This window comes from Euleptes europaea, chromosome 21 (genome assembly GCF_029931775.1).
Source record: "Euleptes europaea isolate rEulEur1 chromosome 21, rEulEur1.hap1, whole genome shotgun sequence".
Taxonomy (NCBI): Eukaryota; Metazoa; Chordata; class Lepidosauria; order Squamata; family Sphaerodactylidae; genus Euleptes; species Euleptes europaea.
In genome coordinates, this window is record NC_079332.1 from 7,485,564 (window position 1) to 7,511,719 (window position 26,156).

Below are 26,156 nucleotides of genomic sequence, written 5' to 3' on the forward strand. Positions count from 1 at the left end.
CTCTCTCTCTCTCTTTTTTTTTTTTAATAATCGGAACAAATTTATATACAGGCACACTTTTTAATGTCCCGGAGCTTAATGAACATCTTTTTTCTTGTTCTTTTTGAAAACTTTTTTTCCCTCCCCCAGCAGGCGGGATCTTCGTACTGTTGACATGCTTAAATAAAACCCATGAAATCTTCTTTTCCTTGATCTGCTCTTGGGGGCAGGAGACGTTTCATCGAGTGTGTGTGGGAGGCAGAGGCTAGCAGGCTGGCAAACCCGGCGAGGCGGCGCGTCAGGGGAAGATTGAGCCCCCACCCGCCGTCGCTCGCATGCCCGAGAGGGCCGGCTCTCGGAAGGGTGCTCCCCTGCTCTCCCGCCACCCTCTCAGAAGACCCTTTCGTTCTCCCCTCGCTAGGACCACCTCTCTTTTTTTCATTGCACCAGGGAGGCGTCCCTGCCTGGGCCCAAAGGAGACCGGCAGGGGCCCCCCAGAGCGCAGGGGGTCCCCTCTGGTCGGCTCCTCCGTCCCTCCCTTGGCGCTCCCGTCTGGAGGCCGAGCTAAAACCTTGGAAGCCCTTGGAAACGAGTCTGCCCTTGACGGAGCTGCCACTTAGGATTAAGCAAGAGTCGCAACATCTGTTCCCATCACGCTGGGCCGGAAAGGCTGCCAGAGTGAAATGCTCGGGCCAAGGCAGCCAGGGCAGGCGGGGGCCACCTTGGCGAGCGGTGCCGGGGAGAGCGAAGGGCATTTGCCTTTTGGACTCTGATTCATATATTTTTTTTGGCCCCCTTTCGTGGGTGTTTTTTTTTTGTCACAGGCCGAAACCAATAGAGGAGCCGGCCGCACATCCCGCCTCCTGGGGATTAGCCGCGGCCGGTTCCGGGAAAGAGCTCCTCCGGTTAGGTGGGCAGCCTGGGTAGCGGTGGAACAGTCGCCGCCGGTCCTTCCCAGCGACACATGGCTTCAGAACCGAGGGGCCGGACCCGCGGCCCCCTCGTCCTCAGGCTCCGGGGGCAATAAAAGGGGACCACGGACTCTGGGCCCGGGGAAGAATGTCCTATCTCAATCCGACTGGCAGTGACCTCGAACGCTTCGACGGGCTCTCTCTCATCTATTGGTAAGAGGGGCTGGGGCCAATTGGTTGTCCAGAGTGGGGCTGGACGGTTTCCGATTCCATTTCTGCATTGCACGTGGACTTGCGGGGTGGGGGTGGGGGGAGGGAGGTAAGCATGGATGGGACCCCAGAAAGGGCACGTTTGTGAGATGCCGTGTCTGGGAAAGGTGTGCATCTGTAGGGATGGGGGGCAGATAACAGCTTCAGAACGTCTTTCAGAGTGAGGGGGCATGAACCTTAGGGTGTGGGTGCACACCTGCAGAGTTGTTAAATTATGGGCAGAAGGGTGGAAATTAGGATTTCTTTATTTTTTACAGTGAGAGTAGTCCAGCAGTGGAATCGGCTGCCTGGGGAAGTGGTGAGCTCCCCCCTCACTGGCAGCCTTTAAGCAGCATCTGGGCAAACACTTGTGAGGGATGCTCTAGGCTGATCCTGCATTGAGCAGGGGGTTGGACTAGATGGCCTGTATGGCCCAACTCTATGGTTCTACGAAAGCCAAGGCCCAACCATGGAATTGGGGAACGGGCATTCTTCACTGGTGCCTGGAAGTCCCGGGAGGGGGGGTTTCATTGATATGAGCTTGGTGAGTGCAACAGGGAACGGCCATGCACCAGGAACCTGTGCACCTTCACCTGCTGACAAGGGTAGTCTCGGGGGAGCGGGGAACAGGGGCGGCAAGGTGTTCAGAAAGGGTGGCAGGTTTGAAGGAGGGCCTGGGTGCCAAAGGTGCGAGGATCGCCGGTCTAGAGCCTCACATCTAAAAATCCGTGGGAAAATAAGTAATTTCGATAATGATTTGTTTCAGCCGTTTTCAAACTGTCCGTGGCGCTCTCCGTGGGAATGTTTCAATATGTGCAGCTGTTTTGGAGAAAATGTGGATTGGAATGGGTCTGTATTCAAAAAGATGCTATCCTTAGGTAAAGGTAAAGGTCCCCTGTGCAAGCACCGGGTCATTCCTGACCCATAGGGTGACGTCACATCCCGACGTTTACTAGGCAGACTTTGTTTACGGGGTGGTTTGCTAGTGCCTCCCCCAGTCGTCTTTCCTTTACCCTCAGCCAGCTGGGTACTCGTTTTACCAACCTCGGAAGGATGGAAGGCTGAGTCCACCTTGAGCCGGCTACCTGAAACCAACTTCCGTCGGGATCGAACTCAGGTTGTGAGCAGAGCTTGGACTGCAGTACTGCAGCTTACCACTCTGCGCCACGGGGCTCTTCTTATTAACACATTTCTGTGCCACCTCTCAAGGGAATCTGCCCAAGAAGCAAAGGTTCCTGAGACGGCAATGCAGCTGGAGTTCAGGCATAGTTGTCCGGCCTGAGTATGCGCAAACCAAAGTACCACCTGTGTGTGGTGTGTGTGTGCACTGTGAACATTGTCTGTGTGCATGCTCGTGCATAAACGGAGCAATCTCTGCAGATATTCCTGATCATGATAACCCTCCCCAAAAAAAGGATGTTCAACTTCATTCACACAATGATTTTGATGTGTATAAACACTTCCAAGGGTGTGAGCGCATGGCCTTTCCTGTCTTTGCATCTTTGTACCGCGTCACAGGACTCTGTCGGAAGTAAATCCCTGAGGGGTCCACATAACCCACTATTGCATGGAGAAGTTTATTTTCTGGCATGCAGCCAAGATGTGCATGTTGGTGTTTATGTCTCTGTGCCGGGGGTGTGTGGGGAAAGTTATGCGCGTGCATGTGAATACGTCTGGTTCATGTGCCTAGAACGGTGCGTTAAACAGCAAGCATGCATCGCTTTGTATGCGCTGTGTTTGTGCGTGCATGTGCCTTGAGCTCACATTGGCTTGTGCGTATGCGTTGCAACTGACGCGAGCTCAGCTGCGTGTGAGCGCAAACATCAGCGGTGGTGTACATTCACAGGAAGATGCGCAGAATGTGCACACGTTCACAGCATCCAGAGGGTTTTTTGCAAATTGGCAGTCGGCAGGCACAGCCCGTGTTAAGTTGGAGGATGTACAGAAGTGTCCGGTGTCCAGCTCAGGCCCATTCATGCACCTGTCATTGCGCGTTTCACCTCCTTGGTGTCTGTGACTGGCTCATCTGGCATAGTTTTGTCTGGAGTGCCGCCTGATGTCAGCCAGGGATTTGACAGTCAAATCGTAATGCTCCTTGATGGTTCTCTCTCTCGAGCCTTGGATCAAGGCAACCACCGGAGTGCATGAAGGTCAGCTGGTGAGAAGGGTCCCCAAAACAGCTTGGAGCTCTTTGAATTTAGAGGGGATCCCGGAGACAAAGTAAAAGCCGTGAATTTCTAGCTGGAGTTAGCTGAAACTGGGCACGCGGCCTTGGGGTACGGGAGCGGTGTAAATTGTTCTTTGGGAATCCAGGGCCAGTTTTGCTGTGTTTGTGGCAGTCCGCTTCCCCAGTCGCCATGTCACATGCCGATATTTCCTTCCGGGCCTGACGTTCCGAATATTTGTCCCACCTGATCCTCTACGACCGTGGCTCGCGCACCTGTCGTTCCGTTCCCACCGCTCATTGCCAGTGGGATTTACCGGCTTGTGACATGGAAGATACCTGGTTGGTGGGCAGAACCGGAAAGACTTGGACTAGTAATCGGTAGACAAGGGAGGATTTTGCAGAGTCAGAAGTTGTGGCAATGACTGGGTGGGCCACAGGCTGTAGAAACGGATCTTTGAACCCCCATCACGAAATACCCGAGACCTTACAAGGTGGGTATGTTTAGCCTGAAAAGGAGAAGACTGAGAGGGGATATGATAACCATCTTCAAGTACTTGAAGGGCTGTCACAGAGAGGAGGGTGCCGAGTTGTTTTCTGTTGCCCCAGAAGGTCAGACCAGAACCAATGGGTTGAAATTAAATCCAAAGAATTTCCGCCTAGACATTAGGAAGAATTTTCTAACAGTTAGAGCGGTTCCTCAGTGGAACAGGCTTCCTCGGGAGGTGGTGAGCTCTCCTTCCCTGGAGGTTTTTAAGAAGAGGCTAGATGGCCACCTGTCAGCAATGCTGATTGTATGACCTTAGGCAGTTTGTGAGAGGGAGGGCACCTTGGCCATCTTCTGGGCATGGAGTAGGGGGTCACTGGGTGTGTGTTTTGGGGAGGTAGTTGTGAGTTTCCTGCATTGTGCAGGGGGTTTGACTAGATGACCCTGGTGGTCCCTTCCAACTCTATGATTCTATGATTCTATGAACAAGTAGAATACCTGATGCTTGGCACATCTTTATCTTTCCTCCACCCCTGCATCATGTAGATTGTAAGGACGGTCCAACTGATGTCCTGTACCCTTTCTACAATAAAGTAAACAAGATGGGGCCCGCTAGGACTCACAGGGAGGGGCAATGCCTCTAAGTCTGGCTCTCCTTCACTGCCCTGCTTCCCCAACCCACTTTCCCCAAGAAAACCTTTGGCACAACCCCGGTTCTTACTGAAACGAACATAGGTCCCTTCCACGATACCTCCCCTGGGTCAAATCTCGCGTTAGGTCGGATGCGGTTGGAGAGTTCTCTGATCTCTCGGGTTTCTTTTTTGAAAGGGAACGAGCAGTCCCGCGTCACCGACAGAAGACCCAGAGGGGTCACTGGGGAACGTTGACATCTTCCTTCACGTGCCTTTTCTGCAATTTATGCCACCCCTCTGAAGAAGGAAAGAAATCTGCTTTGTGTCCTTTTTCCTCTGGCAAGAGTCAAGCCACTGTTTTTGGTTGCCCCGAGGCAGCCCAGAGTCGAACCTCTCCAAACCGAAGCTCAGATGCACCATCTCTAGTGTCAGGGTGTGTGACTGAATGCAGAAGTCCCAGGGAGTGCGCAAGGCCCAAACCTCATTCCCCAAGGCCCAGCTCAGACTGGAAACATGTCTCCTTCCACCCTGGTGCCAACAGAAACACACAACTTCACAAGTCAGGAAAGGGGGGGAGCGATTTTTGTTTCTGAAATGTTATCAGTAGACCAGGCTGTGGTAACGGGCTTGCATTCCGAACCCTAGTAAAATCTGGAGGGCATGGCATCCTCTTGTGGGGACTCGGGCGACGCCCAGTCACCCTGCTGTATCTTGGCACCTTAATATGTGCCCCTTGACCCATGTCTGAGCTCCTACCCTCTTATTGGTCCCCTGTGATCATGCCCTGAGCCCCAGGAACAATTAGGGTGATCCCCTCCAAGGCGCCTTAGATGGAACAGCAGTTCCTTGACAGAATGCGTCCCTTCCTCCATCGATTGCTTCCAGAATCATGCCCTCTGCTTATACCCCAGAATGGGCAGAGCGACCAGGACCAGGGCTCCCTGGAAGCTGCTGATGCAAAATTCCCAGTGACCTCGTGGACAGCTCCCTAGTTAATTTGCGTCTAAGTATTTTATATGTTTATATGTATTTGCTTATGACTTTGTTAATGAGCAGTAAACTAAACTAAGTTAATTTGCGGCGGAGTTCTTGGCCCTAGAAGAGCTCGGTTCGAGCCCTGCAGCATCTTAGAGACTGACAAGATTTCCAGGATATAAGCTTTTGAGAGTCAAAGGGAGCTTTGACTTGTATCTGGCGAAGGGAGCTGTGATTCTCGAAAGCTTATACTCTGGAAAGCTTGTTGGTCTCTAAGGTGCTCCTGGGTTCGAATCTTGCTGTCCTGCTGCAGGCCGGCACGGCTCCCTACCTGAGACGGGGCCCTAGACGGGTCCAAGAGTTCCTTTTGCTGCTGGACAGCTCCCTGGCCTTGCTCCCTTCGCTTCCCAGTCCTGCAATGACCATGCTGCCCCTGGACTTCCAAACCCTAGGGGAGCATAGACGTTGCTGCCACCCCCCCAAGCCTGGGCCCTGGCCAACCGCTGAGCTGACCGAGTGTCCAGAGGCCAATTCCCGACCGTCCAGCTCCTCTTTGGACCCCCCTGTTCTTGCCACCGAGGTTTTTTGAACAGGAGCCAAACCCTGGCTCCTCTCCGGTGTAAAAAGACCGTTTAGCATGCTCTTGCTCATGACCACTTTGGCTGGGCAATCGAGCCATGGTGCACCCCCCGGTTTAACGCGAAGGTGGGAGGCAATCCAGAAATAAAAAGTACGGGTCCTATACTTTTAATGAAGCTTCTGTTGGAAGGCACAGCCCTTCGCAGTCTTCTGGCCTGGGTTAAAAAAAAGCACACCTTTTCCCAGGGGGCCTTCCATTTGGATCGAGGCTGAAGTGTGTATTGCTTACTGATTTTTCAGCTGCTCGGCTGCTGAGAGCCAGTGTGGTGTAGTGGTCAAGAGTGGCAGATGCTAATCCGGCGAACCGGGTTCGATTCCCAGCTCCTCCACATGAGCGGCGGACGCTAATCTGGCGAACTGGGTTGGTTTCCCCGCTCCTCCATGTGGAGCCAGCCGGGTGACCTTGGGCCAGTCACAGCTCTCTCCGAACTTTCTGAGCCCCACCTACCTCGCTAGGTGCCTGTTGTGGGGGAGAAGAAGGGAAGGCGATTGTAAGCTGCTTTGAGACTCCTCAAGGTAGAGAAAAGCAGGGTATAAAAAACCAACTCTTCTTCTTCTGTTGTCCTTTTGTGGTTTTTAGGAATTATATAAGGATGGGGCAAAAGTTGTATTTTTATGTGTAAGAGGGGCTACATTTGTATACCACTCCGAGCACCCATTTGGTTTGCATGCCGCTTGGAGCACGGGTTGGTGGGAAGGGAGTTAACTAATTAACTAGTTGCATTTGCTGGGAAGGGAAGGGGAGAGGAGAAGGGGGCAGCCTGGTTAGGGTGTTGGACGAAGGCAGGAGAGAGTTAAGACTCAGATTCCCACATCTGCCTTCCTCTCACAAGCTGGCCCCCCTCACAGGGCCGTTGTGTGGACAACACAGAGGAGGAGAGCCACGTACGCTGATTCAAGCACCTCGGAGGAATTACAGGATAAGAAAGCGAAGCGAAAGCGGCAGGGATAGCAGCAGCGGGCACCCTGCCAGGGGACGGCCCTCTGCACATGCCCAGGAGTGCCGCCGGCTTATGGCCGGGCCCGGTCAGCAGAAGGATGGAAAACGACCGGCCCTCGCCAGGGAAGGAGAGCTCGGCCCGGCGATCCTCCCAGCGGCCATCGCTCCGTTCGGGCTCCAATATGCGGACGATTAGTTCTGGTGACGCATCAGCAGGAAGTTTTCCCGCCCGGAGCGGACGCCCGGCTCCCCGGAGCCGCCCCTGCGTGTGAAAAGGGCCAGCTGCGCTGCTGAATGTTCAGCTGTCCTTACACTTTTATTAGGATTTTGTCCAGGAAGCCAGCTTTGGAGGGCAGCAAGCAGATGGCCGGGGAGATAATGCGTCCCCATCCCTTTGATAAATATGGCCCAACTCAGTGACTGATTAAAAGATTAATTTGTTAGAGAGTTTGGGGGCCGGGGGAGAAGAAAGAAGGAGGGGAAGAAAAAAAGAATAAACAGGATCTTGGCCTGGTACTTTTCCAGTGTGTACACCTCACTGAGATGGGCCGGAACTAGGGTTGCCAACTTCCAGGAACTAGCTGGAGATCTTCCGCTATTACAACTGATCTCCAGCCGATAGAGATCAGTTTCCCCATGGAGAAAATGGTCGCTTTGGCCATTGGACTCTATGGCATTGAAATCCCTCCCCTCCCCAAACCCCGCCTTCCTCAGGTTTCTCCCCAAATATCTCCAGGTATTTCTCAGCAACCCTAGCAGGAACGTATGTGGGGTATTCAATATCTTTTTTTTTTTTTATGAGGGTCCTCTCTCCATCTTTCTCCATTACAGTTTCCAAAACAAAAAGTGACCGGGCTCCGTAGGTACCTTGCAAGCACACAACTGGACCCCTGCAGGGAGCCTGTGCAACCTTTGGATATGCTGAGACTTTTTCAGCTTAAAAAAAAAATGATGTCAATGGGAAATAAACCTGCTATTCAGGGTTGCTGCTGACAATTGCAAAGGGCTTGAGATTGTCGGCAAGCATGAAGGTTTCAGTTTTTAAACTTCACAGTATTGCTTTTGAATTAATTAATGTTTTGAAGAAGAAGAAGAAGAATTGGTTTTTACATGCCGACTTTCTCTGCCACTTAAGGGAGACTCAAACCAGCTTACAATCACCTTCCCTTCCCCTCCCCAAAAAAGACACCCAGTGAGGTAGGTGGGGCTGAGAGAACTGTGACTGGCCCAAGGTCCCTTAAAGATGCATTCAAGTAGCTGGGATTCTTGCAGTGGGACGGGGAGGATAATGCATCTTGCGTTGGGCCCCAGATCTTAGTTGCTCCACCGAAGCCAAGGGGCAGGGGTAGAAAATTGACTTCAGCTTACTGGCGGGAGGGAGCAGGGGCTTTGAAGTTGCCGGTCGAGAGCGTCCAATGAGTAGGGCGTTCCCTTCCCTTCCCCCCCCCCAGAAACCCCCCTTGCATCCCGGTTGCTTTGAAGCTATGAAATCAGCTTTGCAAAATTATCGTGAAACCGCACAGCTCATTCTGCCAGCTTCTAGCAGGATGAGGATCAAGCAAATGAGATTTTCCATGCTTGTCAAAATTGGAAGCCTCTCTCTCTCGCTTTCTCTCTTTTTCTTTCTTTCTTTCTCTCTCTCTATGGAGGTCTTGGGGGAGTAAGAGATGGTGATGGGGCAGAGCAGTGCTTCTGCCTTACTGAACTCACTGATGGACACCTCTCAGCTCTTTAACCAGGCAAGCAAATTGTGACGAGCTCAGGGTTGCCCACCTCCAGGTACTAGCTGAAGATTTCCTGCTAATACAACTGATCTCCAGCTGATAGAGATCACTTCCCCTGGAGAAAATGGCCGCTTTGGCCATTGGTCTATGTAGGGTTGCCAGGTCCCCACTCACCTCTGGCGAGAGGTTTCTTTGTAGATCGCGTGTGCGGTCGGTTTACAACTGGAAGTGCCACCTTGCAAACTAAGAGTTTGAGTGGTCTAAGACTCCTTGCAAGGTGGCACTTCCGGTTTGAGTGGTAAAGGGCTGCAACGACCCTCACAAGGCGGCACTTCTGCTGCGTCGGTGCTCGCGTGCACGATTGCCCGCCGGCCCTCAGCTGGTCGGCGGACAGAGAGGCATATTTCTGGGGGTTTGCCCGCCACCAGCGGGCACCTGGCAACCCTAGCTCTATGGCATTGAGGTCCCTCCCCTCCCAAGGCCCCGCTAGGGTTGCCAGGTCCCTCTTCACCACCAGTGGGAGGTTTTTTGGGCGGAGCCACAGGAGGGAGGGGTTTGGGGAGGGACTTCAGTGCCACAGAGTCCAATGGCCAAAGTGGCCATTTTCTCCAGGGGAGCTGATCTCTATTGGCTGGAGAACAGTTGTAATAGCAGGAGATCTCCAGCTAGTACCTGGAGGTTGGCAACCCTAAGCACCGCCCTCCTCAGGCTCCACCCCAAAACCCTCCCACCGGTGGGCGAAGAGGGACCTGGCAACCCTAGATGTGCCTCTTCTTTCCTGGACAGGGCAGGCTGAGCTCCTTAGTTTTGCTTCCTGTGCATGAGACAGACCGAGCGGCTTCTGGCCTCCTTTGCCCTCTTGGCTCTATTTACATCTGTACCAGCAGAACGGGTGGAGGCATAGGCGTTCCCACAAGAGAGCAGATTCCCAAGAGAGGCCGTGCACCGGGAAGCGAGTTGCATCCAGAGAACTCGGTTTTGCAAAGCCCGCAAGCCAAGACGGTTAAATCGTTCAAACCCGTCCAGCGTCTCCACCCAGCAGGGAAACCCAAGGGATCGGTTCCCACTGGTGAAATATCAACCAGCCATTCTGGGCCGGTAGCCTAACAAAGGAATCAGGGTTCCCCCCAGGCAAGGACATCACATTTCCTTGCAGAAGCCAGCCAGTTGCAGGCCAACCATGGGGCCTGTCTGGCCTGAGGGAGCTTTTTCATGGGAATCTGTTTATCAACACGTTGGGGGCATCAGCCCTGTGGCTGCAGAGGGGCCTGAGAACTTGTCAAGTGGCATCAAGGATCGTTAGGGTTGCCAACCCCCAGGTAGTAGCTGGAGATCTCCTGCTATTGCAACCGATCTCCAGCCGATAGAGATCAGTTCCCCTGGAGGAAATGGCCGCTTTGGCAATTGGACTCTATGGCATTGAAGTCCCTCCCCTCCCCCAAACCCTGCCCTCCTCAGGCTCTGCCCAAAAAACCTTCTGCCAGTGGCCAAGAGGGACTTGGCAACCCTAAGGATCATTAAGAGCTGTTAACGGGAGAAGGGGCCACATTCTGGCTCCAAGTTAGATGCCAGATCTTCCTTCCCCCCCACCAAGGAGCTGGGAAGAGCCAGGATCCAGCTTGGAGCTCCCAAAGTCAGACGGAGACCAAAAAGACCCTCCATGTTCAGAGGCAGTCAGCCTCTGAATCTCAGTGCTAAAAGGCAACATCAGGGGAAGGCCTCGGCCTCTGTGCCCTGTCGTTGGACCCCCAGAGGAACCGCTTGGGCCACTGTATGAGACTGGTTGCCAGACAAGACGGGCCCCCGGTCTGATCTAGAGGGGCTTTTCTTATGCCCCTACGTTCTCAGATGTGGTCCTCAAAGTGCACATCAGGAGAGCAAAAGAGAAAGGAAGGAATTGTATTGGGAATGCCAGAAGACCCACAAATGGCATCATGTGCAAAAAGGGGAGTGGGGGTGGGGGACATACTGACTCATCGCTGCTGTTGAGTCCTGGCAGGGCCAATTCCAGGTTTTTCCTTTCCCTGGATTTATCAGCCACTGGCTTATCCATCTGGTCACACTTTAAAAAGGGGAAATGAAATTTAATTTTGCCTTGACACCATAAAGAGAAAAGTTGCCGCATCGCTCATGCAATTGACTGATCTATTTGACAGCAGCTAATGCAGTATCCGCTTCTCAGAAAGCTTCTTTAGCTGTTTTATCCCGGGAGTGATATATTTATTTAGTGCAGTATTATTTTGTGGACGTGCTTAAAACAATGTGGGCTGGGGAGTGGTCCTGCGTTTTTTTTGGGGGGGTCCTGGGCAGAGACCGCCCCACCTTCTGCTGGCAACCCCTTCTGGCTCATCTGCCCCTCTCCCACCACCCATAGGGTTGCCAGGTCCCTCTTCGCCACCGGCGGGAAGTTTTTGGGGCGGAGCCTGAGGAGGGCGGGGTTTTGGGAGGGGCTTCAATGCCATAGAGTCCAATGCCAAAGCGGCCATTTTCTCCCGGGGAACTGATCTCTATCGGCTGGAAATCAGTTGTAATAGCGGGTGATCTCCAGCTAGTACCTGGAGGTTGGCAACCCTAGCCATCCACCAGTGCGTTCTTCCACTCCCCTAACCCAGGCTCTCAGCCCCACATGCCACCTGCTCACCCTGACGGCACTGGGCAGGGCATACCTTTGGGGGCACGGGCATGAGGAAGGCTCGCAAGGGAGCAAGCGGGTGGGGGGAAGTCTGCGCAGCGGTGGGGCAAGCACGCGCAAGGCCACAACACGGGTCCCTCCCAGATGTCCTGGGCCTCAGCAGTTGCCCACGGCCTAGGCTGACGCCAGCCCTGAGCGACCGCAGGGGCTTCCCTGCCCTCTGTCCTCGTCACCTCCCCAAGCGCCGAGCCAGTGGGCGAGGTTGACCCTAGGCAGCAGGTCTAGACGGGGTGGCTGCCGAGGGCTCCGGGTTCAGCTCCCCTGGCCACCTGCTTCTCTTAATAAGTTTATAACCGGTACAAGCCTAGCGGCCGGGAAGCCAGAGGTAGAGGCGGGAGAGTCGTGGAGGGATTTAGAAATGTAGGGAGAGGGATAATCCCGTTAACCCTTTTGACGCGTCCGAATCGCTGACCAAGTATGAAGCGGACGATTATTTTTCTTGAATGGACGGGGTTTATTCAGGGCATTATGCCGGCTCCGCCTTTGCAGAGGAGGGAAATAATAGCAGGATGGACCGGGGTGGGGGGGACGGGGACGACGACTGTTTTTACAGTGAAGGGCTTATTCAGGAAATGTCCTCCCCCCCGAAAACTTGACACTGTCCAGTGAAAGCGAGCCAATGTTCGGCGCCACCGTTTGCAGAGTGCGTTCGGAGAGGCTGCTTGTATGCTGTGTGCCATCTCTGTGGAGATGAGCCAAGGCGCTTTCTTGCCCGAGGGGTCTTCCGGCCAAGGGCATTGTGTAGGGTTGCCAGGTCCCTCTTCGCCACCGGTTGGAGGTTTTGGGGCTGGAGCCTGAGGAGGGCAGGGTTTGGGGAGGAGAGGGGCTTCAATGCCATAGAGCCTAATTGCCAACGCGGCCATTTTCTCCAGGGGAACTGATCTATCGACTGGAGATCAGTTTTAATAGCAGGCAATCTCCAGCTGCTGCCTGGAGGTTGGCAGCCCTAACTCTATGGCATTGAAGCCCCTCCCCTCTCCAAGCCCCACCCTCCTTAGGCTCCACCCCCAAAATCTCCAGGTAATTCTCAACCCGGAGCTGGCAACCCTATCCTACAGGCCTGAGTGATGACTAGGCTTACCAGGTGCCGTGGCTCCATTGGCGGGAGCCTTCCTGCATTGCATGGTGCTCACGTGCGCCTGGCGTGATGCACCTGCGCACCTGGTGCGACGCGCGCCACGCACCTACATCACTTCTGGGTTTACTTGGCGGAGGTTGCTAGAGCGTCTGCGTCGCTTCTGGGTAAACCCGGGCACAAGTTGCCCGCCAGCCCTCAGCTGGTCGGCGGGCGGCCCAGTGGATTGGCAGGATTTTACCTGCCACCACCGGGCAGTTGGCAACCCTAGTGATGACCGAGCCAAACTCCGTGAGGTTAGCCCCGAATAACCTGCGCGTGGCCTTGGCCTCTTCCTGGCCCACGGCCTAGCCCAGAGGCTGGCCTCTCACGGTGCCCTTTGCTTGTCCCAGCGGCACCCAGGCATCCCGCCTGCCCCCCGCAGTGCCACGGCGTCATCAGCCCAGCCTCCGCCCGCCCCACACGCACCTTGGCCGTGGCCTTCCCCCCCCCCGCCGGTTGCCATGGCTGCGGCCATTCTGCATCATCCCTGCTCTCTAATCGCCCTATTCCAGCACGCAGTGGGCCGCTGATCAGCTTAGGTGGCCGAGTCAGCAGAGGGAGAAGCAGGACGCCATGACGCGGCTGTTTGGCAGCTGGGGGTTTAACCCTCTGCGGGAGGCGGAAGGAAGGGGAGGGATGGAGAGGGAGCGTGGGTGTGGGCTTCGTCTTCTGAGAGCATGGAGATGCTTGGGAAGAGCCAAGGATCCCAGTTAGGGTTGCCAACTCCGGGCTGGGAAATTCCTGGAGATTTGGGGGTGGAGCCTGAGGAGGGCAGGGTTTGGGGAGGGGAGGGAGCTCACGAGGGTTGTGATGCTCTTCTTTTAAAAGGGAGGGGCCATGGCTCAGTGGTAGAGCCTCTGCTTGGCATGCAGAAGGGGCCCAGGTTCAATGCCCAGCATCTCCAGTTAAAGGGACTAGGCAAGTAGGTGATGTGAAAGACCCCTGCCTGAGACCCTGGAGAGCCGCTGCTGGTCTGAGTAGACAATACTGACTTTGATGGACCAAGGGTCTGATTCAGTGTAAGGCAGCTTCATGTGTTCATGCCACAGAGTTCATTCTCTGAAGCTGCTCTTTCTTCCAGGGGAACTGATCTCTATAATCTGGAGATAGGGATGCCAGACACCAGGTGGGACCTGGGGATCCCCCAGGAATTATAGCTCGTCTCAAGACTACATAGGTCATTTCCCCTGAAGAAATGGATGCTTTGGAGGGGGGGCTCTAGGGTATGGCACCCCACTGAGGCCCCTGTCCTCCCCAGGCTCCATTCCCAAATCTCCAGCAGTTTTCCAACCTAGATCTGGCAACCCTACCCCCCATCCCCTGCGAGTGGTCAGGGGGCACCTGGCAACCCTATCTGGAGATCAGTTGTAATTCTGAAAGATCTCTGGATCCCGCCTGAAGATTGGCAACCCTAAGCACCCTTTTTAGGAGGACCCGTGGGAAGGGGCTGCGCCTCCTGCCCATAATGCAGACCGAGTGGGATTGCTTGCCATGCCTGCTTCCCCTGGCAGCCAGCTCATGGGTTCAGCCTACTAAGTGGCTCACGTTATATGCAATTACATTAGCCCGTGCATTCGGAACACACAGAGATCCCTTTCCTATGGCGGGAGAATTCCCCCCCATCTTTTGCAGGTCGCTGTCATGGGTCAGCCCATGGCAGTAACACTGAATGTTATTGGTGCCTGCTGAGAATGCCTGGCCTTTACCTGGGGTGTTTAGGGCCCTTCAAAATGCTTCTTTTGTCCGCTTTCCTCTTTGCAACAGCCCTGTAAGGTTGTGTGTGTGTTAAGTGCCGTCAAGTCGCTTCCGACTCATGGCGACCCTATGAATCAATGTCCTCCGAAGTGTCCTATCTTTGACAGCCTTGCTCAGATCCTGCAAATTGAAGGCTGTGGCTTCCTTTATTGAGTCCATCCATCTCTTGTTGGGTCTTCCTCTTTTCTTGCTGCCCTTAACTTTTCCTAACATGACTGTCTTTTCCAGTGACTCTTGTCGTCTCATGGCGTGACCAAAATACGATAGCCGCAGTTTAGTCATTTTAGCTTCTAGGGTCAGTTCAGGCTTGATTTGATCTATAACCCACTGATTTGTTTTTTTGGCAGTCCCCGGTATCCGTAATCCTCTCTTCCAACACCACATTTCAAAGGAATCTATTTTCTTCCTATCAGCTTTCTTTAATGTCCAGTTTTCACACCCATACATAGCAATAGGGAATATGATGGCATGAATTAACTTGATCCCTGTAAGGTTAGGCCAGTGTTATTATCCTCCAGTTGGAAATGGGGGCAGGGGGGATGGAGGGGTTGGGTGCGCTCACGTACTGTCTGTTGGTTATTTATTTATGTATTATTGTTCTTATATGCCGTTTTGCCCGCATCCTCCCCTCTATTGCTTTCGCAGTCATATTCACAGCTTCTCTCGGTTGCAGTTCCAGTTTTGTTTTGTTTTTTTAAACCCCAAAAGCAGAAGACTGACCACAGGTCTTCGGTATGCTGTCTAGTTTGGCCCCGTCTTTCAAGGAAATCTGCTGACGTCATCAAGAAGCGAGTGCTCTCTAATGCAGCTTTAGGGGACGAGATGGCAGCATTTGTCAACTGTTATGAGCGTTACGCCGGTTATTGTCCTCTGGAAGGTCACCGGCGCCTTAGAGGATTTGGGCCGCCGCCGCCGGTCTCTGTAGCAGGAAATGAAAGCCCTGAGTTAGCAAATGCCCGCTTGCGGATGGGTTACCATGGCCAATTTCTAAATACTGGGATGATGGTGAAATTTAAAAAGTTCCCTTGGTGAACCGGGTGCCGTTTTTCATATCAGGATTTTTCTCCTCTTTCTTTATCTGGTCTACACATCCAACAGAATGGGGCAGCAGAATCTGGACTAGACCGTATCACTTCCGACAGAAGAGTCAGAAAGGGTCACATTTTTTAAAAATGCTCTGCTATGGAAAAAGCTTTCCGCGGTTAGAAACCTAGCACCGCAGGAAGAAAGCTTGGTTATAACCTCGCTTCCTCTCTTATTGGAGGAGTATTCCAAAATATTAACTAGGGTGGCCAACCTCCAGGTACTAGCTGATAGTACTTACAACTGATATCCAGCTGATAGAGATCAGTTCACCTAGAGAAAATGGCTGCTTTGGCCATTGGACTCTATGGCACTGAAGTCCCTCCCCTCCCCAAGCCCCACCCTCCTCAGGCTCCGCCCCCCAAATCTCCCGCCAGTGGCGAAGAGGGACTTGGCAACCCTATCTACCCCCTCTGGATTCTACCCCCTTCATTCTGCCCCATGTGCATACCACCCTACTATCATGGGGAGGGGTCACACTGGGCGTCTTTGAGCAGGCTGCGGTTCATACTTGCAATGATTCTAACACTTTCTGATAGAGCAGTCCCTCAGTGCAACAGGCTTCCTCTGGAGGTGATGAGCTCTGCTTCCCTGGAGGTTTTTAAGTAGAGGCTAGATGGCCATCTGTCAGCAATGCTGATTCTATGACCTTAGGCAGATCATGAGAGGGAGGGCAGGAAGGTTTCCATGCGTGTTTGGCTCTCGTGGCCTTTTCTTGCATGCCCAGGGTAGTGCCGATCGCCACTCCAGGATCCCTGGCCAGGAAGCAATTTTCCTCGAGGCCAGATTGGCCAGGGATCCTGGAGGGTTGGTTGCTTTTGCCATCTTCTGGGTGTGGAGTAGGGGTCACTGGGGTTGTGGGGGGAAGGTAGTTGTGAAATTCCTGCATTGTGCAGGGGGTTGGACTAGATGACCCTGGTGGTCCCTTCCAACTCTATGATTCTGTGAAGTCAACGGGGCTTATTTCCAAATTGCCTGCTGCAGAAATCAGGTCCCTTGGCTGAACTCGGGGCAGGTCGAATAGATTAATTCAGATGGAGGAAGCCGTCTTACCGCAAGTCAGACTATCGGTCCTTCTAGGTCTTCTCTGATTGAAAGGCCTTCCCCATCAACTGTTATCCAAGATCCTTTAACTGGCAATGTGCAAGATAGAACCTGAGATCTTCTGTGCACCAGCGTGGTGTAGCGGTTAAGAGCGGTGGTTTGGAGAGGTGGAGCCTGATCTGGAGAACCAGGTTTGATTCCCCACTCCTCCACATGAGCGGCGGAGGCTAATCTGGTGAACCGGCTTGGCTTCCCCACTTCTACGCATGAAGCCAGCTGGGTGACCCTGGGCTACTCACAGCTTTCTTAGAGCTCTCTCAGCCCCACCTACCTCACAGGGTGTCTGTTGTGGGGAGGGGAAGGGAAGGTGACTGTAAGCCGGTTTGATTCTTCCTTAAGTGGTAGAGCAAGTCGGCATATAAAAGCCAACTCTTCTTTTTCGTGACCACTGAGCCGCAGGCTTTGTCTCATGGGACACCCCACCCCCCCAAATTTGCAACAGCCATCAGAAATCTGTCTGGTTGATCTCTCCAGCCTGCCCAGGACGGAGCCTAAGAAATTATCATTCCTCTTGACGCTAAGAGACAGAACGGATGTCTTTTTGGCACAGCATGGGGTGGTATTAAATGGGGGCATCGGTCGATGTCCTGTGACAAGGTCTTGCAACCGAGGGGGTTTTCTGCCGATCTCAGCCCTCTGGGGACCGCAGCGACCTTATCTGAGCACTGCCTTTCCTTCGATGCCACTTCTGAAACGCGGGTGAACACAATGAACAATAAAAATGCATTAGAATAATTACTTGGCAGCTGTAATTATGTGTGAGTGGTGATGGTTAGGGGGGAAGGGGAGGAGGAGGAGGATTTATTTTAAGTATAATTGAATTGATTTGCCCCCCTGTTTTCGGGGAGGGGGGTTCATTTGCCAATAGGCTAACCCTGGCCTTGTTCGTCGGCTTTAATCTCGATGGCTTCCTGATCTGTGGCGATGTTGGGGGTGGAATTAACGTCCCCCCCTGGGGGGGGGACGGTCACATGACCTCCTTCCCTTCCCCACCCGCTTTGTCGGATCTCGGCCAAAGCGTTCACGGGTCACAGGCTAGACCGCGAGTGGACGTCTCCGAGGCGCAAGATGCCAGCCATCTCGATCCTCTGCAAAGGCGTGGCCATCATTAGCAGGTAATGGGCACGGAGCAGGCTTAAATCGAGCATTGGGGGATGCAGGTGCGGCGTGGGGTTTAGTGTGGGGAAGGGATGTCGAGGCGGGTCCCGATTATACCCCACACTCACCGTTTTATCACTACAAAATGTCAGACCTTGTATCAGTAGACGCTGGCAGACCGCAGGATGCCTGATATTAGATGGTAGGCGTCCATGTTGATTCGTTAGACTTTTTAAGAAAAATTAAGCCAGCAGTGGAATAAATTTTTCTTAGGACCGACCAAATTGTCTTAACAGCAGACAAGCTTTTGACTGCCCTGGGGATCGAACACACTTGAACACATGGATCTGTGTACAACTGATCTCCAGATAGAGTTGCCAGGTGCCCCCCGGCCACAGGCAGGGGATGGGGGGTAGGGTTGCCAGATCCAGGTTGGGAAACTCCTGGAAGATTTGGGGGTGGAGCCTGGGGAGGACAGGGGCCTCAGTGGGGTGCCATGCCCTAGAGCCCCCCCTCCAAAGCATCCATTTCTCCAGGGGAACTGACCTATGTAGTCTAGAGACGAGCTATAATTCCTGGGGGATCCCCAGGTCCCACCTGGAGTCTGGCATCCCTATCTCCAGATTATAGAGATCAGTTCCCCTGGAGGAAAGAGCAGCTTCAGAGAGTGGAGAAGCTGCCTTATACTGAATCAGACCCTTGGTCCATCAAAGTCAGTATTGTCTACTCAGACCGGCAGCGGCTCTCCGGGGTCCCAGGCAGAGGTCTTTCCCATCACCTACTTGCCTGCTCCCTTTAACTGGAGATGCTGGGGATTGAACCTGGGACCCTTCTGCATGCCAGGCAGATGCTCTACCACTGAGCCACGGCCCCTCCCCATTCTTCATCTGGCTGGATCTTCAGTACATAAAAGGGGGAAGGGAAGAAGGAAAAAGACTGTTTCAGGGCCCGAAGGAGCAGGCCGGCATCTGCAGTTGGCAGACCAGAAGGAGTTGCGGACTTAATTGGGTTAGATGGTGCGGGTTGCAAAACATGATACTGGGAGGAAGAACAGAAAGAGCAGGGCTCTTTCCTAAATGGTTCATCAAGCCAGATGATAGCTTTGGAAAGAACTGGAAACAACAGGGGCGTTGGTGCTGTTAGTGGCGCATTGAACGCCTTCCCTTTGTGCTGGTCAAACCCACAGTGTAAGTTTTGGAAGCACCGTGAAAGGGTTGGCTTGCTCTCTTGGCATGTGTAGTTTGTAGGGGTTAAGAGCGGTGGTTTGGAGCGGTGGAGTCTGATCTGGAGAACCAGGTTTAATTCCCCCACTCCTCCACATGAGCAGCGGAGGTTGATCTGGTGAGCTGGATTTGTTGCCCCACTCCTCCACTCGAAGCCAGCTGGATGACCTTGGGCCAGTCACAGCTCTGTTAGAGCTCTCTCAGCCCCACCTACCTCGCAGGGTGTCTGTTGTGGGGAGGGGAAGGGAAGGTGACTGTAAGCCGGTTTGATTCTTCCTTAAGTGGTAGAGAAAGTCGGCATGTAAAAACCAACTCTTCTTCTTCTACTGTCTTTCCCCCTTTTTATCCCTCCCTTCCTCTTAAGGAGCTCAGGGAAGTGAGCATGGGTCTCTCCTCCTCCATTTTATCTTCACAACAAGTTTGTGAGGTAGGCTGGGCTGAGAGCAAAAGCGAATCGCCCAAGGCCACCGTTTCCTCATGCGGGCCCCTGCTCCAAGGAGCTTGCGGTGTGCCCTTGCAGCCTCTCTTTCCTCTCTACGGATCACCTTGGCTGTTTTCGAGAGCCGAAACTGGTTTCTGGCATTCCAAGCATGGGACTCCATCTTCCCCTGTAGACCCCAGAAGGACCCCACTGGGCTGAACCGGAAGAGCACTCCCTTGTCTTTAGCTCGGGATGCCCCTCCTGCATTTCACGACAAGCCTCCTTTCCGCCTGGTCTCTTTTTCAGGACTCTGATGGGACCGTACGGAATGGATCGGACGGTGCACTGCGTCGACTTCTACCACTGTGCCAACGGACTGGGTGAGTGTGTGGTTTTTGGGGCCAGGCGTGCTGGGATAGGTCTCAGGAAGAGGGAGAGGGGAAATCCGGAGCTCATTGTCGCGCTGCTATTTCTGGGGTGTTTTGAGCCATCTGTCGTTGTCAGATTGAAAACAACTCCTCCAGTAATAGGTTAAGTTTGACATCAACGCAGTGGCCTTATGCTACTCTAGGGTTGCCAACCTCCAGGCACTAGCTGGGGATCTCCCGCTATTACAACTAATCTCCAGGCGACAAAGATCAGCTCCCCTGGATAAAATGGCCGCTTTGGCAATTGGACTCTACGGCATTGAAGCCCCTCCCCTCCCCAAACCCTGCCTTCCTCAGGCTCTGCCCCAAAAATCTCCAGGTATTTCCCAACCTGGAGCTGGCAACCTTACACTACTCAGAAACAGACACTGATTTGGCTCCCCCCACCCCCAGTAAGATGTTCTGCTTGTTTTGGTGGCTTTAAGGAAGGTCATAATAAACCCTTAAATCTGTTTTGCCCGCTGTTTCCAGTATATGTTTCCTCGTGTGGTGGTTGGAGGGCGTATGATTGATAGTTCTTGCGGGAACTAAGCCCGTCTTACATGAACACATGAAGCTGCCATCTGCTGAGTCAGGCCCCAGGTCCATCAAAGGTCAACACTGTCTGTTCTGACCGGCAGCAACTCTCCAGGGTCTCAGGTAGAGATATTTCTCATCACCTCCTACCTGGTCATTTTAACTGGAGATGCCGGGGATTGAACCTGGGACCTTCTGCATGCAAAGCAGATGGTCTGTCACTGAGCCACGGCCCCTCTTCTCTCCCCATCAGGGAGGACATTCTCCTGTCGCTGCAGTTTCTCTGTCCAGGTGGCTTGTGAGGGATGTCAAAATAGCTCAGTGGCAGAGCATCTGCTTAGCATGCAGAAGGTCCCAGGTTCAATCCCCGGCATCTCCAGTTAAAGGGACCAGGCAGGTAGGTGATGTGAAAGACCCCTGCCTGAGACCCTGGAGAGCCACTGCCGGTCTGAGTAGACAACACTGACTTGGATGGACCAGGGGTTTGATTCAGTATAAGGCAGCTTCATGTGTTCACCTTTTTAAAATCTAAAATGTATGTCTGGACTTACTACTTCCTTCAGAACCTTGCTGTAGGACTAATTGTAAAACAGTATGTGAGGGAGAACCCACGGCTGTTAAACCGTTGTTAAAGTCTGCTGTGTAGGCGTTGCCTATATGAGGACGAGGGTTGCCGACTCCAAGTTTGGAAATTCCTGGAGATTTGGGGGTGGGGTCTGGGGAAGGCGGCGTTTTTTTGGGGGGAGGGGACCTTAGCGGGATGTCATGCCGTACAGCCCCCCTTCCAAAGCTGCTATTCCCCCCCCCCCAGGGTACCAGTCTCTGTCATCCAGAGATCATCTGTAATTCCGGGAGATCTTCAGGCCCAACCTGGAAATTGGTAAACCTCGAAAGGGAAGGGTGGAGGTGGCTTCTGTGTTACAGAATGTTTTTTTTTCTTCACCAGGTATCAAGGTAATTGGTGGCATCAGAGAGTTCACAGGAGAGGAATATGGGGTTTATGTCAAGAGAATCCTCCCAGGGGGCATTGCTTACGCGGACGGTGAGAGGTGTATTTATCCTTTCCTTTATCGTTAACACTGATTTTATAAATACCTATTTTTACTTGGAAGAGAATTTTTGTTCCAGTGTTTGGCAAAGACAATAGGAGCAGTTGATGTTGCATATACAACCAGTTCTCGAAGAGAAGATGGGATACATACAACAAAGGTTAATAATAACAGTTCTGGTGTGCGAGCGATCGTATGATCTATAACAGCTGAAAGGCTTGCTGCTATTACTTTCCAATATTTTACAGCTCGCGAGCATTCCCACCTCATATGGAAAAGGTAGCATTAAGGGCTGTCATATAAAGGATGGTGCCGAGTTGTTTTCTGTTGCCCCAGAAGGTCGTACCAGAACCAGTGGGTTGAAATTAAATCAGAAGAGTTTCCAGCTAGACATTAGGAAGAATTTTAGAGTTCTGGGAACGGAGGAACCTCTCTAACTGTTCTCTGTTAGAGTGGTTCCTCAGTGGAACAGGCTTCCTCGGGAGGTGGTGAGCTCTCCTTCCCTGAAGGTTTTTAAGGTTAGATGGCCATCTGTCAGCAATGCTGATTCGATGACCGTAGGCAAATGATGAGAGGGAGGGCATCTTGGCCATCTTCTGGGCATGGAGTAGGGGTCACTGGGGATGTGGGGGGGGGAGGTAGTTGTGAATTCCCTTCAACGTGCAGGGGGGTTGGAGTAGATGACCCTGGTGGTCCCTTCCAACTCAATGATTCTATGATTATCTTTGCCACAAAACCAGCAATCCTTTTGTGGTATTATAAATTTTGGAGAGTCGCTTTGATGGTTTTATTCCCTTCTCACTTCTCCAGGCCGCCTTCAGCCCGGAGACCAGATCTTAGAAGTGAACGGAGACAGCCTGATCGGAGTGACAAGTGAGAGGTACGGATGGCGTCCCAGTTGAGACTCCAAATTTATGTCGCTGTTAATTGGTCCTTGGTCCTTTACTGGCATCCTTATTCTGAAATCAGTGGAGGGTTTTTCTTCCCACTGAAACCATTCAGTCTCCCCCCCCCCACACACACACACTGTAACTGCCCTTAAAAAAACATGAGGATAAAGCTGGTACCCGTTAATTTTATCCTCACAACAACCCCATGAGATAGGCTAGGCTGGAAGAGAATGCCTGGCTCCCTTTCACTTGACAAGTTTCATCACGAGTGAGAATTTGAAGCTGGGTCTCACCAGGCTGAGTCCAAAATTCCAGCTGCAACATCCTTAAAAAAAAAACAACCTGGGTAGAATAATATGTCTCTTTCCTTCTTTCTTAATTGTTAATGATCCATATGACTCGGTGGCTTCAAGCCAGTCTAAAATCAAAACGTATCAGGCACTTTTCTTCCCGCAAGTTGTACCAAAGGATTTTGGTGTATGGACAAGCAGATTGGTCAGGTCCTTCTGTAAGCAAGAGGGTTGCCCACCTCCAGGTACTAGCTGCAGATCTCCTGCTAATACAACTGATCTCCAGCCGATAGAGATCAGTTCCCCTGGAGAAAATGGCCGCTTTGGCAATTGGGCTCTATGGCATTGAAGTCCCTCCCCTCCCCAAACCCCACCCTCCTCAGGCCCTGCCCCAAAAACCTCCCGCCGGTGGCAAAGAGGGACCTGGCAACCTTAGTAAGCGCCAATCCTGTGCCAAACCTCATTCTCCATTCTCTTTCCTGGTTCCTCCCCCAGAGCTGTGGATATTCTCAGGTCCGCCTCTGCCACCAGCCATATGCGCCTTCTCATTGCCCGAGACGATGACGCCCGGTAAGGATTTGCATTGTCCTGGTTGATAAGGGAGGGGGGGGGGGCGAAGATGCTACGAGAACTCTTGCAGCTAAGAGAATTTGTTCATAGCCAGCGCTTTCAAATGATGGGCCAGCTCTGCTTTTAATCTTTTGGTTGCCGCTCCAGTCTCTCCAAAACATGGGCGGGGTGGGGGGGAGAAATAGGTGCGCACAACTTCCACCTTCAGGGGTAGTATGCCACTGAGAGCCCATTGGAGCGGAGGGGCCATGGCTCAGTGGTAGGTAGAGCATCTGCTTGACATGCAGAAGGGTCCCAAGTTCAATCCCTGGCTTCTCCAGTTAAAGGGACTAGGCAAGTAGGTGATGTGAAAGACCCCTGCCTGAGACCATGGAGAGCCATGGAGAGGGGCCGTGGCTGAGTAGTAGAGCATCTGCTTGGCATGCAGAAGGTCCCAGGTTCAATCCCCGGCATCTCCAGTTAAAGGGACTAGGCAAGTAGGTGATGTGAAAGACAAGAGTCACTGGAGTCACTGGAGCCTGAGACCCTGGAGAGCCATGGAGAGACGCTGTGGCTCAGTGGTAGAGCATCTGCTTGGCATGCAGAAGGTCCCAGGTTCAATCCCCAGCTTCTCCAGTTAAAGGGACTAGGCAAGTAGGTGATGTGAAAGACCCCTGCCTGAGACCATGGAGAGCCGCTGCCAGGCTGACTTTGATGGGCCAAGGGTCCAATTCACTACAAGGAAGCTTCATTTCAACGGGCTTCGGCTGGAATAACCGTACATAACATGGCATTGTTGGTCTCCTTGGGAACTGCCCTTTGGAAGAGTGAACTAAATTGCCTGCTTACAGAGCGTGTGCGTGGAAGAGCCTCCTCTCTGGGTGGATATTTTGGGCTGACAGGAATTTATTGATGTATTGACTGATTGATTTCCCACAATGCACGGAATGGGAATTAGTAGATTAAAGCCAACCAAGGAGTGAGCGATGGGTATTAAGTGTGTGTGTGTGGTGAGAGCCGTCAAGTTACTTCCAATTTATGGCAACCCTATGAATTAATGTCCTCCAAAGGGGAAGGGCCGTAGCTCAGTTTGTAGAGCCTCTGCTTGGCATGCAGAAGGGCCCAGGTTCAATCCCTGGCTTCTGCAGTTAAAGGGACTAGGCAAGTAGGTGATGTGAAAGACCTCTGCCTGAGACCCTGGAGAGCCGTTGCTGGTCTGAGTAGACAATACTGACTTCGATGGACCAAGGGTCTGATTCAGTATAAGGCAGCTTCGTGTGTTCATGTGACCTATCGATAACAGCTTTGCTCGGGTCTTGCAAACCGAGGGCTGCGGCTTCCTTGACTGAGTCAGTCCATCTCATGTTGGGTCTTCCTCTTTGCCTGCTGCCTTCCACTTTTCCTAGCACTGTTAAGCCTTTGAGAGAGAGCCAGCGTGGTGTAGTGATTAAGAGCAGTGGACTCTAATCTGGAGAGCTGGCTTTGATTCCCCCACTCCTCCACATGAGCGGCGGACTCTAATCTGGTGAAACGGGTGGGTTTCCCCGCTCCACCACATGAAGCCAGCTGGGTGACCTTGGGCTAGTCACAGCAATCTTAGAGCTCTCTCAACTCCACCTACCAACTGGGTGTCCTGTTGTGAGGAGAGGAAGGGAAGGAGATTGTAAGCCGGTTTGATTCTCCTTACAAAAGGGAGAGAAAATTGGCATATAAAAACCAACTCCGGTCCGGTCCCTTTTGCCCCCTCTTCTGCACACACGAACACGGTGACTTCACACGGCCTCTTAAGCCACCATGTCTATTCGCCAATAGATAGGCGGCTTCCCTGCTCGGCGAGTCATCCTGGAAGCTAAAAACGCAAGGTAGTCCCAACCCAAAGCCCCGCCGGCGGTCGCCCTTTCCGCGACGGGTTATCTTGCTAAATCTGCAAAAGGTCACCCAAAGGGGGGAACTGGCGGGTAATTGAAGATTTGCAGAGATTTCACGTACATAATCATCTCTCCATAATACATATCTCCAAGATTAAGGAGGAGGGGAGAGGAAGAGAACGAGGCGGCGGGAGTTTGGGGTTGGGGTTTTTTTGGTGCCTTTTTATTATTATTTTATTTATCCCTTGTTATCTCTCGGAGGAGTAATCATCCTCCTTCCCACGTTTGGGTCAGGGGTGCTTGTTGACGCAGATGGGCCAGTGGCTGGGACAGTGCCCAGATCAGCCACCGAGCGCTAGAATGACCCACAACGTACGGCCGAGAGGCTGGCCGGTGGGGCGAGCATCTTTCTCACTCCGCTCTTCCGCCCAGGAGCTCGGTGTGGGTCTCTCCTCCCCTGTTTCAGTCTCACGGCAACCCTGTGCGGTAGGTTCGGCTGAGGGAGCATGACCGGCCCGAGGTCACTCGGCCAGCTTCATTGCAGGGTGGGAATCTGAACCTGGGTCTCCCAAATCGGGGGGTCGCCGACATGGTGTCACCAAGACCTTTCCTGGTGCTTGCCGGGTGTTTTTAGGAAGTGGGCGGGGCTTGTGCCAACTGTGCAGATATTTAAAAACGTTTCTTTGGAAGCAGCTGCTATTTTTCTGGCTATGCCCACCACGATATGTTAGGATTCCAAAGGTGCCTGCGGGCTCAAATTGGTAGGGGATCCCAGCCCTACTACCTAGGGTAGCACTCCAATCACTAACATTATATGATGCTGCCCTTAACACAAAGTAGAGGCATTTGAGACTTGTTTTTTAGTATGGAAGAAGTACAATACAATGCAGATGTGCATAGAGGTCTGGTGTGCCGGTTCGGTATGGTATAGTGGTTCTAGTGTCGGACAAATATCTGGGAGGCCCAGGTTTGAATCCTGCTCTTGTTGCGGAAGCTCTCCGGGCGATCTTGAGCCAGTTGCCCTCACTCGGCCGAGCCTACCTCACAGGGCTGTTGTGAGAATAAAACGGAGGAGAGGGGAATGATGGAAGCTGCTTTGGGTCTCCACTGGGGAGAAAGATGGGGTATAAATGAAGCAAATGAATAAATAATAATAAATGATTGGCTGGCGGGGGGAGATGGTTTGCAGCTGTATTAAGTTGTGTCTGTCTTTGTCTTTTAGGAGGGAGTTCTCTGAGCTGCTGGAAAAATTTGGATCTCATAGCAATACAGGCTCGGCTCGGAGCTCGCCTGTTCTCTATGGCGGGGGTGAGCATGCGTGATCCCTAGTGGGCGGGTAAAGGGGAAAAATGGGTGATATCTATCCTTACTAG

The 26,156-nt window shown here is 52.8% G+C and overlaps 1 protein-coding gene across 1 annotated transcript; it reads left to right on the plus strand.

The window, feature by feature from the left end:
* Window positions 1–1,038: 1,038 nt before the first annotated feature.
* On the plus strand, window positions 1,039–26,105 carry LOC130492804 (syntaxin-binding protein 4-like). Its single transcript, XM_056866590.1, has 6 exons — window positions 1,039–1,103; window positions 19,500–19,573; window positions 21,084–21,179; window positions 21,997–22,066; window positions 22,862–22,936; window positions 26,006–26,105. The coding sequence occupies exons 1-6, from the start codon at window positions 1,039–1,041 to the stop codon at window positions 26,103–26,105; spliced, it is 480 nt and encodes a 159-aa protein (XP_056722568.1).
* The last annotated feature ends 51 nt before the right edge of the window (window positions 26,106–26,156 follow it).

Excerpts from the sequence above, each read along its gene's own strand:
- LOC130492804 (XM_056866590.1), top strand. The coding sequence starts at position 1,039 with ATGTCCTATCTCAATCCGACTGGCAGTGACCTCGAACGCTTCGACGGG. Across the intron at positions 21,180-21,996 it reads GGGCATTGCTTACGCGGACG|GCCGCCTTCAGCCCGGAGAC; the intron begins GTGAGAGGTGTA and ends TCACTTCTCCAG. Across the intron at positions 22,937-26,005 it reads GCCCGAGACGATGACGCCCG|GAGGGAGTTCTCTGAGCTGC; the intron begins GTAAGGATTTGC and ends TTTGTCTTTTAG.